Source organism: Rhinoderma darwinii, chromosome 1 (genome assembly GCF_050947455.1).
Source record: "Rhinoderma darwinii isolate aRhiDar2 chromosome 1, aRhiDar2.hap1, whole genome shotgun sequence".
In the NCBI taxonomy this organism is placed as follows: Eukaryota; Metazoa; Chordata; class Amphibia; order Anura; family Rhinodermatidae; genus Rhinoderma; species Rhinoderma darwinii.
The window spans coordinates 539,252,123-539,273,143 of NC_134687.1; the positions used below are offsets into that span (position 1 = coordinate 539,252,123).

A 21,021-nucleotide genomic window follows, 5' to 3' on the forward strand; every position below is an offset into this window, starting at 1 on the left:
GAGTATAACGATATATACCAGCCTGATGGAGACCAAAAGGACAGTCTTTTGGCCTTTGTTGGGTGTATGGAAGCCTGTGAATACGTTTGACGTATGCGCTGTGAGCTTTCCTGGTGCATATGGCAAACTAAAACTACAAACTGGGAACTACCCCTGACATATATGTATAATGTACTCATAGGCTTCTATTGTTTATACATATGCCAAAAGAGTGACCTTTTGGCATTTCTTTGGCCAGTATACGTTGGTAAACCTTTGTCTCAACTGTATAGAAAAATGTAGGCAACAACCTTCTTCAACATAACTGTATGCAAAAATAAAAATGTAATACTTCGCAGTTTACATGTCTTTTTTCAATTGGAGTCAATGACAGAAGTATTAAACTGTACAGGCATATAGTAACATATGTGTGGGGCATATCTTAGGTGGCACTTTTTGCCTGAATGCAATATGAACCAGCAAAAAGCTATAGCCACTAATCATAGCAGTAACCGAATAAAGCCGAAATAAAAATACAAAGTTGAGCAGCCAACACCAAAGAAGATAAAAAGAGTGTAAGCAACACTCAGAATTGCTTTATAAAAGATATATAATTTATAACACCACCATTGGAAATCCGTTTTAGGTAAAGGTGTCATAAAGCAGCCACAATAACCATACAAATGTAACTATGAGACCACACTTCACTATGCATTTTATACCTGATATAACAAATAAGAGTCATCTTCTCAGCAGGAGTAAATCCATTTATTTACATATATTATTACCTTTGATCTCTGAAATGGTAGAAAGGTGATATTTCCACTGCTTGTAGTAAAGTCAACTACTGGCTCATCGGTGCCTCCAGGATCTGTCTGAATAATGCTATAGTAGAGATACACAGTGTCCAGGGCTCCTCGTGTGCGTTCCACAACACATGAGATGGTATATCCCTCTTCTGAAGACTTAATTCACAACAAGACATTAAACATTTTGGCACCTATTAAAAATGCGGCATTTCATTGTTCTCTTCTGCTTCTTACCTGAGGAATACATGGTCCAGTAAAGCCAAACAAGCCATTGGCATTATCACTTTTTAGGATCTTTATTAATGCCGTTGTATTCTCCTCTGGAATCCTTGCTCCGCCAAACACAGATACCAGCTTCAATATGAAGAGTTCTTCTCCTTCTTCATCATTGTCATCCCGTGCAGACACAACAAATGACTTATGTATTTCTCCTTGTCTGTATTCCAAATAACCAGAAATTGGATGTAGGTCACTTTTGGCTGGAGTGGCATGAAGTTCATCAATCTCTGCTTGGGACAGTTTTTGTTTATACACTCTCACATCCTGGAGAAAGCCAGTGTATCTGCTGCCTCCATTTACTCCTGCACCAACACGCAAAGTTCCTGGACCTACGAACCAAAACAACTAGGTGTAACAAACTTTTACTTTTTTAGTGTTTTTTTGTGAATTGTAACTTTTTGGATAGATGTTCTGCAAAACAGCATTTTGATGCAACAGATTTGATTGTTATAAATAACTTTGATCATAATTAACAAAATGTCAGAAAGTAGGATTTTGACCCATTTCTTGACTTTTTTTTTCTTCTTGCAATGAAACCCGAATTAATGACCTATCTTAAATCATATCTGATGTCCACCTCACTTATACTCTGATTATATGTATTACTACAGTATTACTGTCCCCAAATCTCACTACATCTGCTATAACTGAGAAGTGGCTAAAAGTCAAGAAATGTGGGACTATCTGACTGTATTCTTAGAATCATGCCCTATGAAGCTGGACTAACTAGTTTAGCTCTAGTTGGTTTACATGATGATCTGATCTCGGGGTTAGAATAAAATGTTAAGGCATCTGAAATGAGATTTCGATTTTCCAAGCAATATACTCTTAAGGCAGCACCAGTATTTCTCCAGCACTTATATACGCTATAAATTATTAAAGACAAGTTCACACAGAGGGGCTCCTAGCTCTCATGATGGCTAAGTCAAAAAGTGAAAAGGTGCCCCCCCCCCCCAGAAAACATCTGCAAGTTGCTAAGAAAAAATATATAGCCCTTAAAGGGGATGTCCACTTTCTGACACCTAATAACCTATGCACAGGATAGGTCATCAGTATGTCATAGGTGCGGGCACCGGATGTTGTGGCACATAATGCTATGTACAGAGCCCGGAAGCAGTTGGCTCCTAACATAGTATAGCGGCCATGCTGCCGAACCGCTCCTATTCACTTGAATATGAGCAAAGCTGCAGTACTGCAGCTCGGCCGCTATTCCGTGGCCGGAGCTAATTGCTTCCGGCATGTACGTTCGGTGCACAGAGGCACCGGAACAGCTGATCTGTGCGGGGCCCGGAATCCCACAGATCATGTACTGATGACCTATCTGGTGGATAGGTCATTAGTTGTCAGAAGTTGGAAAGCCCCTTTAAAGTTATTGCAAATATGCAAAAACAGCAATCCCTAAGGCTATGTTTACATGTGGCGCACTGAAAATCCACAACACAATACAGTACTATGCAAGTAACGCATTGCGGACAAACAGCATCCTCAGCATTTTCAGCTCCACATCATGCCGTATGCTGAAAATCACTCCATTAGAAGGGATACCCTAGAAGCATTGTTTAAATGCGTCTAGTAGACAATACAGTGCGATCTCCGGCACCCCCTATGGAACATTACTGACCATTAGATATTCCTCCTTGGAATGCACATAAACTGCATGAGGCTGTTTGCTTTGTTTAAAGCTACTGTATCATCTGTCCTCTATGGTTAGATGCTCCTTGTAAGAGATTGCTAAAGCCAGGACTCGATGGTTATTTTATGTTGTCACAGTAGATCACAGTGCTATATTGTGCATTATTAATGCTAATTTTTATCTATGGGGGGACTTATGAAACAACATGTACAGATGCAATTTAATGCGCTCACCATCGATAGTGCACAATATAACATTAGATTTAATGCAACTGTAAAGTGCAATAAATTGGCCATGTTCTAATTTTGCTGGATGAATGTTGCATACAATTAGAATAGAGAGGCAGAACTCCAAACAGATGTCGTCAGAAAAGTGGAATTATTCTCCCATCAGTGCAGTAAACAGTGCAACGTTTCAGCTGCTCAATGTAGCCTTTGTCTAGGAATGTTTGGACATTGTGGGATTTACAAGTCAGATTCCTGGAGGTCGGCCCCCATCTCGGCCCTGGAGGCTTCTCTTGTTCTTCTGTGCTGCCCACACTCTCTTTCCTAAGGTCTTATGATAGATAGCTCACCTTGACACATAAATAATTGCGCCAGAGAGTAATAATATACACAGTCGAGTCACATTATTATGGCTAGCTCCTACTTTCGACGTCGGCAGCGCGTAGCCCATGAAGGAAGTGATGTGTCGTGGTCTGACTTGGTGAGTATATAAGGTGCGCGATAGGCTGTCTGAACACATATAACTCGTTGTTGCCATGGTTAAAAGGGGCAGAGTTGCAAAATGGGATGATTTTTGGCTTTCGGGCCAAGGGTGGCAGTATTTCTCAAACAGCGCAGTTTGTGTGCTGCTGTGGTGAAAGTGCATCGTGAGTGGACAAATGACACCATTGGGAATGACCAACATGGAAACTGCAGAGCACCATGTGCCACTGATGTGAGAGGTGAACGTCGGCTACGAAGGTGCGCGAGGGCAGAACGAAACGCTACACTGGAGCAGCACACCGTGAAAATCAACCAGGCGGCCACCAGACGTGTGTCTAAAACAACAGTTCAGCGAACCCTACTGTGTATGAGGGCTCCGAAGCAGACGGATGGTCTTTGATTAATCTGTAGAATTGGAGCCCCAATTATTGGCAAAGGGTTGCCTTCTCCAATGAGTCACGTTTTCTGCTTCATCGAACAAATGGAAGTTGGTGTTTCAGGCGAGAAACATCAGAGCACTAACACCCTGCATCCATTGCTGGAAGAACAGAAGCTGGTGGCGGCAGCGTTACGGTCTGGGACATTTTTTCATGGCATTCTCTGGGCCCACTCATTCATGCGAAAGGCACTCTGAACCGATTTGGGTATGAATCCATTGTTGCAGATCATGTTCACCCATACATGCTGTTTGTCTTCCCTGGGGCAGATGGAATCTTAAAGCAAGACAATGCGATATGTCACATGGCTAGAAATGTCCGACAGTGGTTTGACGAGCATGACCAAGACTTCCAAGTACTTCCCAGGCCCCCTAATTCGCCAGATTTGAACCCATTGAGTATCTGTGGGACCACCTCGATCATCTTGTTCGCTCTATGGATCCTCCACCACGCACCTTACAGCAAATGTGGGATGCACTGCAATCAGCATGGCTCCAGATATCTGAGACAATGTACCAGCACCTTAATGAGTCACTCCCAGCCCATCTAGCTGCTGTCTGTGCTGCACACAGCGGTTACTCTGGATATTAGCACGTGGTCATAATAATGTGACTCGACTGTGTATATGCTGCTATATACTGTACAAATAAATAATGTTGCCATATTGTACAAATTAAATAGTGACATAACCCCCTGCACCTAAATAATGCCACTATACAGTTCTAATGAATAATGCCACCATATAATGTTCACAGAAATATCACCACCCTGTACTCTTAAAAAAAAGGTCAAGTAATAATTTAAATAGAGGATCAACCTTTGGTGGATCATAGCAGTATCAGCTATTCCCTGATATACTTCCAATAAGGTGCAGTCACATGTGGCAGATTTTATTGCAGACATTTTTTTAACTGAAAATAAGTTCCATTCATCTAAATGGAACTTGCAAAAACCCATATACCTGATGCAGAAACAACCCAATTTAGATGAATGGAACTTATTTTCAGTCACAAAAGTATCAGAAACCAAATGTGAATGCACCTTGGATTTCCCGGCTCGACCACGGTACAGGTGAATAGGACTCCTGGCAACATAAATATTTTATGATGCTAGGAGTCCCTGCCTTCCCGCTGAACAGCTGTTCTATACTGTATCATTTTGATCAGTACGAAACAGCAGTTCTGCGAGAAGGCAGAGACTCCTAGCATCATAAATGTCTATGATGCCAGGAATCCTATTCACCCGTACCAAGGTTGGGCCAGGAAATCCAGCTGACACTTGGACCGTTTTTCGCGGCCCGATCTCGGTCAGGATCAAGAGGACTAAGGCCCCATGCACACGAACGTGTTTTTGCAGCCACAATTCACCTGCAAATCTGCGGGTGAATTGCGGTCCCATTCATTTCTATGAGCCCATGTACACGACCGTGGTTTCCACGGTCCGTGCATTGCCCGGGAGCCTGGACCGCAAAAAGATAGGACATGTCTTATTATGACTGTATTTTGCGGTCCAGGCTCATTAAACTGAATGCACATGGCCATGTGCACGGCCCGCAATTTACAGGCGGACCACGGATGACACTCTGCGGCCGTCCAAGCCGCAAATCATGGGCCGTGCACACTACTACGGTCGTGTGCATGAACCCTTACTCTTTACATGCAAGAGAAATCCAGATAGTAGGGGACAGCGGCAGCAGAAAAGTTTATCTCCCCCGCAGTTGCTTTCCCCAGCCCTCAGTGATTTTGAAAAAGGAGAATAAGGATTGTTGTGATATCTTGTTCCAGAGATACTTATTCCTAACACTTCACCCAAGTGGGTTTCTCCCCCCAAAACTCAATAATTCCTGCTTATTACAGATTATAGATCCATGTAGCTTTTTTTATTTTTTTTTTGTAACTGCTAGAATGTCAGGTTTTCAAACAATTGGGTACTGGACTAGATACTAAAGGACCATTAAAGGGGTTGTCCAGTCCCTTTCACTTCAATGGAAGAAGGCTGTAATTCTGTGAACCACCGTTACAAGTGTGTCGGCGATTCACAGTTTGAGCAGTAAAAGAAATTAAGGGGAAGCAGCGCTCGTACGAGCCCTGCAGCCCCTTTAAAACAGTTGATCGGCGGCAGTTGCAGGAGCCGGACCCCGACTGATCAGATATTGATGACCTTTCCTGAGGATAGGCCATCAATTTTTTGGGACTGAGCAACCCCTTTAAAGTGTAGCTAAACGTTTGACAAACTTCTGACGTGTCATAGTGACATGTCAGAAGATTGGATTGGTGGGGGTCCGAGCACTGAGACCCCCACCAATCGCTAGGACTAAGCAGCTGAAGCACTCGTGTGAGCGCTCAGCCACATTGTGTCTGTTCAGCTTTTTGCAGAAATAAATGTATCAGTGTACGGACTCAATAGAAAGTCTATGAGCCAGTAGTCCGATACATCGGCTTTCCGGAAAAAGCCGAACAGACACAAAGCGGCTGTGCGCTCACACGAGCGCTTCAGCTGCTTCGTTCTAGCGATTGGTGGGGGTCTCAGTGGTCGGACCCCCACCAATCCAATCTTCTGACATGTCACTATGACATGTCAGAAGTTTGTCAAACATTTAGCTACACTTTAATGTCTCAATGATGGAATCAAATAGTGATCATTGAAATAAGTGCTTAGAGATTTCAGATTATAGTACTTCTGAAAAAGTAAACATTTATTGTGCAGAAGTACGACTGTTAAGTAAACTGCTTTTCTAATGTAGCATAACAGCAATACCCGCTGTAATTTATTAAAGGGAACTTTGTTAAAAAAAAAAAAAAAAGCTTCCCGCCACAATCAGTTATTTTATTTTTTCCCCCAACTTCCAAGTGCCATAACTTTATTATTTTACCATCAACATAATCGTAAGATGGCTTGTTTTTGCGGGACGAGTTGTATTTTTAAATGTCACCATTTAATGTATCATATAATGTATTTAAGAAGTCTTTATAAAAAATTTGTGTGGTGGAATGTAAGAAAAACAGCAATACTGCCATGTTTTTTTGGGTTATATTTATACAGTGTTCACTGTGTAGTAAAAAAGACGTATTAAATGTATTCTGCGGGTCAGTACGATTATGGCAATGCCAAATTTATATATTTTTTATGTTTTACTATTTTTACAAAATAAAAGCACATTTTCTTTTTTTTTTTAAATGTGTTTTAAGTCGCCTTTGTAAGAGTAATTGAGATTAAGGTTTATTAAAATTATAGCTTTTTCTTTAGTTATCAAAATAACTGTATCAATTAAAGAATATTCATTGTATAAAAATGTCTCATAAGCAGTTTTGAACCTTTTATTTAATCCCTAAAATTCACAAAAATATTGTTGACCCTCCAGGTAGACCTATAGTGTCAGGGAATGAAGGTATGTGTGAGATGGTCTGCCAGTTTATAGATTTCTATCTCAAACTTCAAGTTTTTGAGCTGCCCTCCTTTATTAAGGATACCACAGTAGCTCTAAATAGATTGGAAGGCATGACAATGGACAAGAACATGTTAATTGTCACTGCAGATGTTGAATCTCTTTATACGTCTATACGGCACACAGATGGCCTCTAGGCAGTGTCCCAGGCATTGAGAGCAAGTAACCTAAATAAAGACCTGTGTAAGATATTATTGGTCCTTTTCAAGTTCATTCTCAAGCACAATTTCTTTATTTTTAAGGACCGTTACTTTTTGAAAATGCAGAGCACTGCAATGGGGGCCACCTGTGCTCCGTCTTATGCAAATTTGTTTTTTGGAGCCTGGGAAAGGGAGATCTTTGTCACTGATCCCATTCCTGGTATTGAACAAGTCCATAATTGGATGAGATTCATAGATGATGTCCTTTTTATCTGGGAAGGGACACGGGAAGATCTAGCACAACTGATGAGTAGACTAAATCACAATCAAATTAATGTTAAATTAACATATACATCTGGACTCTGTATTGATTTCCTAGAATTAAAAATACAGATGGGAGACCATGGCACTCTCGGGACTGATGTCTTTAGAAAGGCCACAGCAGTCAATTCTCTGCTCTAAGCCAAATCTACACATTTACCCTCAACCATCAGGGGAATCCTTCTGGGACAGTTTTTTCGGTTAAAACGGATTTGCTCCACCAATGACACATTTAAACATCAAGCAGAGGACCTTTAATTAAGATTCCAAGAAAGGGGATTTTCTAATAAGACAATCAAACAGGGTTTCAAAAGAGCAGCTGCAAAAACTACACAGAGCCTTTTATGTCCAAATACAAGGGTGCAATCTGAACATCAGCCAACAAGAATAATCACTACTTAGCATTCTCAATGGGCCAACATGACTAAATTATTCAGAAAATATTGGCAAATCCTCTTAGCAGATCCAATACTTGAAAAAAGTTTATCTCCACAACCTCAGATTACTTCACAAAGAGCCAAAAATATTATATACCACGCGGTTCATAGTCACTATGTACCCAAGAGTGTGAACTTTTGGGGTACAAAAGGGCCGAAATGGGGTTGTTTTCCATGTGGAGCCTGTAAGCCTTGTGTAAACATAGATCGGTCATTTGAGTTTGAAGATGCTAAACATAAAAAAATGTTTCGAATCACACAGCACATTTCATGCAGTTCTGTTTAAATCATCTATTATGCCACATGTCCTTGCGACAAAATATATGTGGGGATTACCACCAGAGAATTTAGGGTGAGAGTATGGGAACAAATTAGAGACATTGAAAAAGCCATAACGGAGGAGGATGATACTAAACTCAAAACCATACCAAGACACTTCAAACTGTTTCACCAGTCCAAGCCGAAACTGCTCTGTTTCTGAGAGATTGACATGCTACATCTCGGATCCAGAGGAGGTAATTGGGGTAAAAGACTGGCACAGTTGGAAATCCGTTGGCTATATAAATTGGGAACGATGGCTCCCTCAGGGCTAAATGAGAGTTTCGGCTTTAAGGCTCTCTGTGAATCTGTTTTTTCTTTTCTTTTTTTTATTGAGGGTGGGGGTTTTTCTGGCCTTGTCCAGTATTATCTAATTTTCTTTTTTCTTATATTACCTTCTGGTATTTTGTTGATTTTAATTTAATGTTGATTTAGTCTATAGATAATATGTAATGCACGCTCTGGATAAATCGTGTTCCATACAGAGGGAAATAATCCTGGGCAACATCCTATATTACACATCTATCCGAACATATGAATATTTTGACCATCACAACATCCAATGCTTATCAATATGTAAAACGGGTCTCCGATATCATTTAAAGTCTCCAGTTATTACTTTTTTATATGTATAAATTGTTTAATTACACAATTATATTTGTTTGCTTTTCATTGCAGTTTTTTGAGATAGTAACTTTTTTGCACCTTATACATCCTCCAGCCATTCTGGGGGTCTTAATTTGATCTGCACTTTATATCATATACTTTTTATTTATTTTTTATTTTTTACTTTTCACAAGATCACCAGTATATATTGGTTTTTACAGTCTTATTATATTTTATTAAGCTCTCACATCGCTAAATTGATGGAAAAATAAAAAATTATTTTTTTTTCAGCTTCCCAGTACAATAAATGGTGCCATGAAAAACTACAACTTGTGATGGAAAAAACAAGCCCTCGTATGGCGATATAGACGGAAAAATAAAAAAATCATAGCATTTGAAAGGTGGGGAGAAAAAAACAAAAGTGAAAATTTGAAAAAGGGCTGCGTCCTGAAGGGATTAAAGGGAACTTTGTTAAAAAAAAAAGCTCATGCAGTCCTTCCCACCACAGTCAGTTTTTTTTCCCCCACCTTCTAAAAGCCATAACTTTATTATTTTACCATCAACATAATCGTATGATGGCTTGTTTTTGTGGGATGATTTGTATTTTTAAGTGTCACCATTTAATGTATCATATAATGTATTTAAAAAGTCTTTATAAAAGTTTTTTTTTGTTATATTTATACAGTGCTTACTGTGTAGTAAAAAAGACGTATTAAATTTATTCTGCGGGTCAGTATGATTATGGCGATGCAAAATTTATATCTTTTTTACGTTTTACTACTTTTATAAAACAAAAACACATTTTCTTTTTAAAAAAACGTGTTTTAAGTCGCCTTTGAAAGAGTAATTGAGATTAATGTTTATTAAGATAATAGCTTTTTATTTAGTTATCAAAATAACTATATCAATTATAGAATATTCATTGTATAAAAATGTCTCACAAGCAGTTTTGAAATAAGCTGTGTGAAACAGGAAACAATTCTAGCCACCACACAGAACACAAGATGCAAATGGCATCCTGAGGTACTATAGATAAGAAAACATTGTTATATATGTCATAAAATTTAGTGCTGAGAAATACAGACGTATATATCCTACTGTTATAATTATCTTATTGGTTGATGGTTTTTAACTGAAAGTAGGAAGTTATAAATAAACCTCAAACTCATGGTTTTGCAGGAAATCTGCACGATACACCAAACACTGTGTGTAACTGGATTATTCTCTGTCCGTATATTGGAATTTATATACAGTGAAGGAAATAAGTATTTGATCCCTTGCTGATTTTGTAAGTTTGCCCACTGTCAAAGTCATGAACAGTCTAGAATTTTTAGGCTAGGTTAATTTTACCAGTGAGAGATAGATTATATTAAAAAAAAAAAAAGAAGAAAATCACATAGTCAAAATGATATATATTTATTTGCATTGTGCACAGAGAAATAAGTATTTGATCCCTTTGGCAAACAAGACTTAATACTTGGTGGCAAAACCCTTGTTGGCAAGCACAGCAGTCAGACGTTTTTTGTAGTTGATGATGAGGTTTGCACACATGTTAGATGGAATTTTGGCCCACTCCTCTTTGCAGATCATCTGTAAATCATTAAGATTTCGAGGCTGTCGCTTGGCAACTCGGATCTTCAGCTCCCTCCATAAGTTTTCGATGGGATTAAGGTCTGGAGACTGGCTAGGCCACTCCATGACCTTAATGTGTTTCATTTTGAGCCACTCCTTTGTTGCCTTGGCTGTATGTTTCGGGTCATTGTTGTGCTGGAAGACCCAGCCACGAGCCATTTTTAATGTCCTGGTGGAGGGAAGGAGGTTGTCACTCAGGATTTGACGGTACATGGCTCCATCTATTCTCCCATTGATGCGGTGAAGTAGTCCTGTGCACTTAGCAGAGAAACACCCCCAAAACATAATGTTTCCACCTCCATGCTTGACAGTGGGGACGGTGTTCTTTGGGTCATAGGCAGCATTTCTCTTCCTCCAAACACAGCGAGTTGAGTTAATGCCAAAGAGCTCAATTTTAGTCTCATCTGACCACAGCACTTTCTCCCAATCACTCTCAGAATCATCCAGATGTTAATTTGCAAACTTCAGACGGGCCTGTACATGTGCCTTCTTGAGCAGGGGGACCTTGCGGGCACTGCAGGATTTTAATCCATTACGGCGTAATGTGTTACCAATGGTTTTCTTGGTGACTGTGGTCCCAGCTGCCTTGAGATCATTAACAAGTTCCCCCCCGTGTAGTTTTTGGCTGAGCTCTCACCTTCCTCAGGATCAAGGATACCCCACGAGGTGAGATTTTGCATGGAGCCCCAGATCGATGTCGATTGACAGTCATTTTGTATGTCTTCCATTTTCTTACTATTGCACCAACAGTTGTCTCCTTCTCACCCAGCGTCTTACTTATGGTTTTGTAGCCCATTCCAGCCTTGTGCAGGTCTATGATCTTGTCCCTGACATCCTTAGAAAGCTCTTTGGTCTTGCCCATGTTGTAGAGGTTAGAGTCAGACTGATTGAGTCTGTGGACAGGAGTCTTTTATAAAGGTGACCATTTAAGACAGCTGTCTTTAATGCAGGCACCAAGTTGATTTGGAGCGTGTAACTGGTCTGGAGGAGGCTGAACTCTTAATGGTTGGTAGGGGATCAAATACTTATCTCTCTGTGCACAATGCAAATAAATATATATAATTTTGACTATGTGATTTTTTTTTATTTTTATATAATCTATCTCTCACTGGTAAAATTAACCTAGCCTAAAAATTCTAGACTGTTCATGACTTTGACAGTGGGCAAACTTACAAAATCAGCAAGGGATCAAATACTTATTTCCTTCACTGTATGTATACTTGGAAATTGATCTCCCTTTGAGAGATACTCTGACACTTTATTCAGAGACCAATAATTCATTTATTTTTCCATTTATAGAGCTGTGTGAGGACTTGTTTTTTGCGGGGAAGGTTCTCTTTTGAGCTCCCACAATGCACTCGTCTCTGGTAACAGGAGACAAGATAAGTAAAGCAAATATAGATGTAAGCTGCAAAATGCCTGTTTCATTCATGCATTCTGACTCCCATGCATAAAAAGTGTCCTAAAAACACAGACAGTGTTGCCTAGAGCAACCAATGAAATTACTGTTTTAATTTTTAATCTTTCATTGCAAAAATGAAGGTTGGAATCTGATTGGTTGCTATGGGCAACATTTACACTTTTTGTTAGAACAGGATTTATAAACGAGGACTATTTCATATAAAGCTAGTATCAAAACATATTAGAATATATTAGAATTGAGCCAGGCACCTAGACATTGTAAATTTACAGTGGAATATATATTAATGTTCAACTTACCGTTCATTATGGCTTCTCCTTTCAGACTCTTCACTCCTCCAGGGACAAGGTTCCCATCAATATGAAACTCTATAAATCCATCATCTAATGTTATCAGTATATGGGTCCAGGCACTTTGTTCCATGAATTTTGAGACTCCAGCTTTAGCCACAAAAGTAGTATTAGATCCAAGGGTTACATAGTATAACAGGATCATAATATAAGAGTCATTTGTTTCAAGTTTCACACCATAATACATTGTTCCATTATCATTGTCCTTTGAAATGATAAATCCATTAGTGTTTATGTTTGGTATGGTCCATGCTGAGAAAGTAAAGTTTGTCAGAGTAGTATTTAAGCCATGATAAATCTGTGACTCAAACACTCCAAATTCACCTTCATTACCACCGAAGAATAAGGCATCTGTTCCACTGTGGTGCCGACGCATATGTGGCTGCAACTGCACTGAAGGTGGGAATGAGGCAATAAGCAGTAGATCCACCATAGGAGGAAGGCCGGTTTTGAAGGTTTTGGAGTAAATTTCCCAGCCAATGCGAACATCTCCAAATGTTCCCTGATGCCTCCAAATTGAGATGTTGGTCACGTAACGTAAATCATCTACTGTCAGGACATCTTCGGCCACCTCCTGATTCTGTGTCTCTGGTCCAATTACAAATACTCCAAATGGATCATCATTGAAAGGAATCATCACTGTAACATTTAGGTTTCTTTCTGCCAGCTGACCACCTGGACCTGGAAAGCCACCTGTATATTGCACGTATAATATTTAGAAAATACAAAAATTTACATCTGAACAATGGTCTAATTGAAGTTCCTCACTGGCTATGTAAAAGCTTATTGAAGTTTTCATGCCATGTAATACGTACCAGCATGGAAAGCTCCTATAAGATTTCACAAGATTAAGAACTCCCCAACAGTTAGTTAATATCCTGTACTATAGTACACATGTTGAGCAATGGGACACGAGAACTGATTTGATCTAATCTAAAAAATATACATGACAAATGTTGCATTTAGATGAATGTATTAAAATTGTTGGCGTTTTAGAGAAAGTCCTTTATGGATGCAAAACCTGCAACCTCAAGCATTTTGGCCAACCGTCCCAATTTTGCGAAGAGCAGTCCTTATTTTTGTTGCCTTTGTCCCAATTATATTTTTCTTTTTTTATAGTATGAGCCCTGGTTCTCTGCTCTGTAAACTACTGCCCAGGCAGCACAGACCACATTGTGGACTACTTTCTCTGATTGGCCCATGTTACATGTAAAACTTAGATGGGCAAAGCCCGGTAAGTGAAAGGAGCACTACTGGGGCACTGTATGGAACTACCGGTCTATGCACTATATGGAACAACTGATATGGGTACTGTTTGCCATGCTTGGTCAGGTCACTGTATGGCACTATTAGTCTGGGCACTTTATGACACTATTGATCTGGAAACTGTATGGCAATATTTATATTGACAACATATAACTTCTATGATTTATTCTTTATATTATGACAATATTATTTTTGCATTGTATATACAGTATCTCTTATGTGATTACTCTGGCACAATTGCTTGAGTACTCTATAGAAATTATTATATTTATAAAACAGAATACATTTTAGCTGTGTGGTCAAGACGTTCAGAAGGGAATGTAGCTTAGGTGAAAAATGTGTAAATCATATAGACATTGTACGGCCGTTTTATTTGGGCACTATATATATATATATATATATATATATATCTGTATATAGTGAAATACATATTATATACACTATATAATGTGTGATTTTGAATCTTTGGCTCATTTATTATCTTCTTAATAGATATGTCATAGATACTGAACATGTTACACACTGGAGCATTCCTTAGCCAATGCAGTATAAGGCTACTTTTACACAGCAGTATTTTGGTCAGTATTTTGTATCAGTATTTGGAAGCCAAAACCAGGAGTGGAACCTACACAGAGGAAAACTATAATGAAAGATTTGCACCTCTTCTGTGTTTGGACTCATTCCTAGTTTTGGCTCACAAATACTGTTGCAAAAACATGTTGCTTACAATGTTAAAGATACGTACCAGTAATATTCACCAATTTTAAAACATAGAACTCATTGAACTCTGGAATTTGATCAGAAACAGCATGGAGAGTAATATATTTAAAAGCTTCTTTGTCATTAAACCAAAGAGTGCCCCATGTTTCAGCAAATTCCTGGCCTGGCTGTAAAACCGATCCATTTTGCATAATCTTCCAGTGCAGAAACACACTGCCAAAATGTCCTCTGTCTCTCAACACCCTGAGAGGATAAGAATTTGAAAAAGGATGTAATTAAAAGAAAGTTTAAATTAACGATGAAAAAGGAAATACATGCTTATTGGACTTACTTGAACTGATTACTTCCACCCTCTTCTACAGTTTTATCAATGGGTTCAATGTAGAATATTCCATTGGGGTCATCATTAGCCTTGATGATTATTGTGGCATTTCCATTTCCACTCACCACAGTGTCTCCTAAGAAGAAAATAAGTATTTCTATAAAAATGTATATGGTTTTATGTAAAAATAAATAAAAAATATGTTGAATAACTAAGGCCTTATTCACATAGATTTGGTGCATTTTTTTTTGCGTTTCCTTAGCAAAAAAAAAATGTGACAAAAAAAAATTAGGTGAGGAATAAGTCTTTACTTTATTCATTTCTTCTGAATAATCTCTCAGAGCCCCCATTGTATGAGCATTATAATATATATATGTAAACATATGAGGAAAAAATGTTTATAAATGGCAAGTGGGGGCCTACTTTGCTTTTTTCCAGGGCTCCGTTTTCTGACCATGCTGGGGGGTTCGGCAGGACTTTTTTTTAACCATATGATGTTTTTTTCCCCTTGTATTAGTACAAAAACCTTGCTGGATCCCCAAGGGATGGAATGGTGTATGAAAAGGGGGATAACAATACTGTTATAGGAGAGAACATGTTTTGTATATACTGTAATGATTTGGAGGGTTATTCATTTGTACATTCTATAGTAATGTTGTTCATACCACTGCATCACTAACCTGTACAGTTGAAAAGCAGTACATAGAAATATTCATCTGTCTCTGGTATATCATCTTCACTAGTCTTCACTGATATATTCAACATCCTTTGGCCAATTTCAAACACCAGTATGTCTCCAAAAATGTGAGTAAAATCTCCTTCTTCTGCAATTGCTGTTCCACTGACAGTCGCATAGGTGACAGAAGACATAAAATCAGCTGATCCATTCCGTATAATGGTGAGGTTTGCCATCTCAGCTTCAGCAACCCACAACACAACTGGTTCTGAAGGGAAAAAAATGAATGTGATGTGCAATGAATATTAATTTACTGTGCAGAAGAAAAAGAGACACAACATTCTTTATTGATTATTGCTTTTTCTCCTGCTATAGTTGCTCTTTGGCATTGCAAGTTAAATCTCCAATTATTTTAATCAGCTCCATATCTATAAACCTTGATTAAAAGATTTTATTCCTTAGATGGAAACTAGGGGTTAACTGTTTGTGGGAGTGTTAAAGAAGTTGCCTGGTTTGGAAAACCCCATTTAATACACTCTATTAGGAAATTCTGATCTAAAAGATGGGAGTCCCTCATTCGAAACTTTCATCAATTAGCCAGAGCAGAGAGCTGCTGCAAATATCATTCGTAACTCCCACAGAAGTCCCTGAGAAGGGGCAAGAGTAGCTTCACATATCATCCCCACCTGGTGAGATGGCAGCTGCCACCACATCCAGGTGGAAACTCAGTGGAAAGGTGGCCAGGAGTACGGGAAACAGCCGAGCTCGTTAAGCTACACTGTTTCCGTAACTCCCATAGAAGTCCTAGAGAAAGGTAGAGAAGGGTGCTGCAAGTATCATTCTCACCTGTCGAGGCGGTCGATGAGTTAACTCAGCTGTTTCCGTACCTCGGCTGCCTTGCCACTAAGGCTCTACCTAGATGCGGCGGCCAGCAGCCGTCTCATCAGGCAGGGTCAGTTCACCACCATTTTCGAGAAAGCTATGGGTCCCAGAGCATGGACCTATATCTATCAGATGTTTATGGCATATACTGTAGATGGGAATACCCCTTTATGGGTATAGTCACTTTTTTTTTATATAGTTTGACTGGTGCAGTAATTTACCATGGTGCAGGATTTAATAAAATCAAACAATGGCCTGAAAACATTCTGCTTTTTTTTTTTTTAAGTCGTAGCTTCCCCTATCTGTTGAGATTTCATTTTTATTCCCAGTAGTTTTTCCTTATTGTCATCAGAACGGATATCATGTTATAAAACTCATGTTATAAGTTTTATGAAGATGCTGTTCTAGGCAAAGTTATTTAATAAGTCTAGCTACATCATTATTGAGGAAAGCATTTCATCGAATATAGAACATTGTTGTTGGTAGGTCTTCATAGACATTTTAGGGTTTGTCATGTTGGATTAAGGTCGTTCTTTTGAAAGTAATGTCAATAATCTCAGGCTATAAGTAGATCAGTGCAATCCTGGTACAAGATTTAACACAACTACTAGATTCAGCCTAATTCTTTACCTGCAAAGAAAATGGCTTCATCGTTTTTATTGATTTCCAGTGTGGCTGTGGTAACATTTCCCATCCTGGCACCACCCGTAGGATTGAAAATGGTTATAATGAAAACTTCCTTCTCCTCTGGAATCTAAAAATGTTCAAGAATTTATTGGAGTTTACAATAAAATGCATTCAGAAATAGAACATATTCTGTGAAATAATTATTTTATTTATTTTGCTGTTTTCACTTTGGTTTTATTTCACTTTTGCAGTGTAGAAAAAAATCCCCTGTTGCTATTTGGAAACATTAATCAAGCTGATGTTGGCAGGTCTACTATTGTTGTTATATGTCTCCATTCTTCTGTAGTGCAGAGTATTATGTCTGTCAGTAGAACGCTGACAGGCATCGTATTAGGCCCTGCCTCCGGGTCTAATAGGTGTGCTTAAATGGCAGAACTGGGGCCATTGTTAGGCCACCAGCTGCCGTTGCAACACAGTTGCACCCTGCAATCTCTACACAGGGGGGGGGGTGATGGGCTGACAGAGGGAGTCCCCTCACTCTGTCTAACTTCTTAGATGCCGCAGTCAATATTGACCACGTCATCTATGGGGTAAATGGCTAAGATTACCAATAACGCTCATCTCGTTTATTGCGGCAGGGTGTTAGCTGTATGTTTTTGGGAACAACTCGCCCGCTGCACCATACATCTATGGAAGGGGGTTAAAGCGACTCTCCAGTAGTGACCATAAAAATTATATCTAAGTCAGTATCTATAGTTCATGGCTACCTGCTATTTATTTTTATCAGTGCTTGCTGCTTTTCTGTTTTTTTAGCTCACCTTGTTTAGGGCAGAGGTGTGATCTTTGACCACAGCTTAGCTACAGTGCCTACAGGGAGTCTGAGGTAGTCTGAACACACTTTCTTCCTCCTCATTGGTTCAGGCTGCTGTTCTCGCCCTCCTCACTAAAGCACTGCCTCTTCATATTGGCTGCAGAGTATAAACACCGGGCCATCATATGATCACCAGGAAGTCAGTGCGCAATTTTTTATTATAGCAAGGGCATGATAATAAAATAGACATTACTAATCCACCAGTGAGAAAAAGAAGATGATCAGGTAATTGCCACACATATACTGAGGAAAATGGAAAATTAGCCCTAATAAGGGGGATCTTGAAAGGTTTGCGTTAAGAAAGATTTTTCTTCTAATAAAAGTTTGAATGAGAATCCAGTACTCAATAACCCAAGAACATCCAAATTAAAGGCTATGAACACATTTGAAATCATAGCGACTGCACTATTGTTTCCGTGAAAAAACGGAAACCTTACGGAACGGAAACAAATGGAACAAAAGCAACAGAAGCATTATCATTGAAATCAATGGCAATGCAAAAGGAAGCTATGGCTTCCGGTTCCTTTGACGGAAAGATTGAACGGAACCGATGAACGGAAGCCCAACGCTGGTGTGAACACACCCTTATAATAACAATAGCTGACTATTGTTGACTGTTTTTAAATAGCAACTGGAGATATTTTTTTTACACTGTATAACTGATCTGAAATAGAAGTGAAAACAACAAAAGATGTAATGAAGCTATAGATGCAAAAGATATAACACTGCTAAATTGTACAGTTAATGGCTATATAATAAATGTTATTTAAAGGTTTACAACATTAAAATGTTGACAATAATACCATCATTTCAAGCAAATTTACAATTCATCTGGATTTTAGTCAAAAATTTTTGGATATACTCATTTATCAAAACTGTCTAATAGAAAAACAAGCCTTATTGCCTATAGTAACTAATTACAGTGAAGTTTTCATTTTACTAAAACTGTTTAACCCGTTAGTGACCGGCCCATCGTGTTTCTACGTCGGTCACTAACGGGCCTTATTCCGATGCCATAGACTTTTTACGTCGCGGCATCGGAATAAGTTTACAGAGCAGGGAGCTGTCAGATCTCACTGCTCTCAGCTGCTAGAGGCAGCTGAGGGCTGGGAGCATCCCTGCTCTGCCGTGTGAGATCGATATTAGTATCGATCTCACCCGTTTAACCCCTCAGATGCGGTGCTCAATAGCGAGCACCGCATCTGAGTGGTTTTGGAGAGAGGGAGGGAGCTCCCTCTCTCCCCCACCGACACCCGGCGATACGATCGCCGAGTGTCTGTGTCTCTAATAAAGGCCCCCAGGCTGCCTGGAGTGAATGCCTGCTAGATCATGCCGCAGGCATGACCTAGCAGATGCCTGTCCGTGTTAAACGGACAGGCAGTAATACACTGCAATACAAAAGTATTGCAGTGTATTATAAATGTGATCGCAGAATCGCATATTATAGTCCCCTAATGGGACTAGTAAAAAAGTGAAAAAAAAGTTTAATAAAGTTAATTAAAAAAAAAAATTGAAAAAAAATGAAAAACCCAGCTTTTCCCCTTACAAAATGCTTTACTATTAAAAAACCAAAATAAAGTTAAAAAGTTACACATATTTGGTATCGCCGCGTCCGTAACGACCCCGGCTATAAATCTATTACATTATTTAACCCGCACGGTGAACGCCGTAAAAAATAAAATAAAAAACTATGGAAAAATTGCTGTTTTCTGTGAATCCTGACTTAAAAAAATGTAATAAAAAGTGATCAAAAAGTCGCATCTACTCCAAAATGGTACCAATAAAAACGTCAAGTCTTCCCGCAAAAAAAAGCCCTCATACAACTGCATCGGCGAAAAAATAAAAACGTTACGGCTCTTCAAATATGGAGACACAAAAACAAATAATTTTGAAAAAAAAAGCGTTTTTACTGTGTAAAAGTAGTAAAACATACAAAAACTATACAAATTTGGTATCATTGCAATCGTAACAACCCGCTGAATAAAGTTATTGTGTTATTTATACCACACAGTAAACGGCGTAGATTTAGGACACAAAAAAGTGTGGCGAAATTTCAGATTTTTTTCTATTCCCCCCCAAAAAAAGTTAATAAAAGTTAATCAATAAATAATATGTACCCCAAAATTGTGCTATTAAAAAATACAACTTGTCCCGCAAAAAACAAGACCTTATACAGCTATGTTGACGCAAAAATAAAAAGGTTATAGCTCTCGGAATGTGACAATTGAAAAACGTAAAAAATAGCTTGGTCATTAAGGTCCAAAATAGGCTGGTCATTAAGGGGTTAACAATTTAATTTAATTGGAGCTCTGATTGGTTGCTATGGGCAACAAGTTTTGTTTGTTTTTGACCGTTTGATAAATGAAGCCTACTGGCTCTTGTATTTTGGGGTCTACTAGGGCATATGGACATCATAGAGGTGGGTCTCCAGAACAAAGAGAGCCGCTCTGTGAGAACAGCTTCCATTCTGGCAGACTCGAGCTGTCCATGTTTTACACATAGTAATACATAATACTACAGGGATGTTTGGCTTGTGGCTTCCTTCAGCAAAGTCCCTGGCGATGCTGGAAGCCAGACCCGCCCAAATCTACTGATTGATGCAGCGGCTCCAGTATAAAAGATGATATCTCTGATGTGACAACCTCTTTAATAAGATCTCCTCTAAGATGTATTTTTTCCAAAATTAAAAAGCCCGATTTTTCTCTCATTGTAAAAGATACCTCCCATCCCATCCAATCTAGTCATCTACTAATGAGGACCTGTCATGTCTCCTAAAATGTCTATTTTAGTAAATACTTGTGTTACTCATAAAAACACAATTATTTTCTTTGAACTCTACGTTGTGCCATTTCTGTTATTACTCCTAGAAATGTATAATTGACAACTGGGTGTTACCATTCCTCTTGTCAATGGGGCGCGTCCCTACACAATCTCACTCTGTCAGCACTGATTGGACATTATAAACTGGTAACACCCAGTTGTCAATTTATTCAAACATTTCTAGGAAGAATAACAGAGGAGAGTTCTAAGAAAAAAGCCCCAGAATTGTTATTTTATGGGGAATACAATTATTTACTAAAATAGACATGTAATGAGAGGTGAAAGGTCTTCTTCAATTCTGTTAATACAGAGAAAAGAACAGGG

At 38.9% G+C, this 21,021-nt stretch overlaps 1 protein-coding gene across 1 annotated transcript in view; it reads right to left on the reverse strand.

Annotated features, from left to right (window-relative positions):
* Positions 1–21,021, reverse strand: part of ADGRV1 (adhesion G protein-coupled receptor V1) — a 681,209-nt gene that overhangs the window by 531,785 nt on the left and 128,403 nt on the right. The window contains exons 17-23 of the mRNA XM_075837359.1: positions 17,010–17,133; positions 15,502–15,765; positions 14,831–14,957; positions 14,525–14,742; positions 12,463–13,206; positions 1,023–1,396; positions 768–944 (exon numbers count right to left, since the gene is read on the reverse strand). Of these exons, the coding sequence (XP_075693474.1) occupies positions 768–944; positions 1,023–1,396; positions 12,463–13,206; positions 14,525–14,742; positions 14,831–14,957; positions 15,502–15,765; positions 17,010–17,133 (2,028 nt within the window). The remainder of the gene's footprint in view (positions 1–767; positions 945–1,022; positions 1,397–12,462; positions 13,207–14,524; positions 14,743–14,830; positions 14,958–15,501; positions 15,766–17,009; positions 17,134–21,021) is intronic.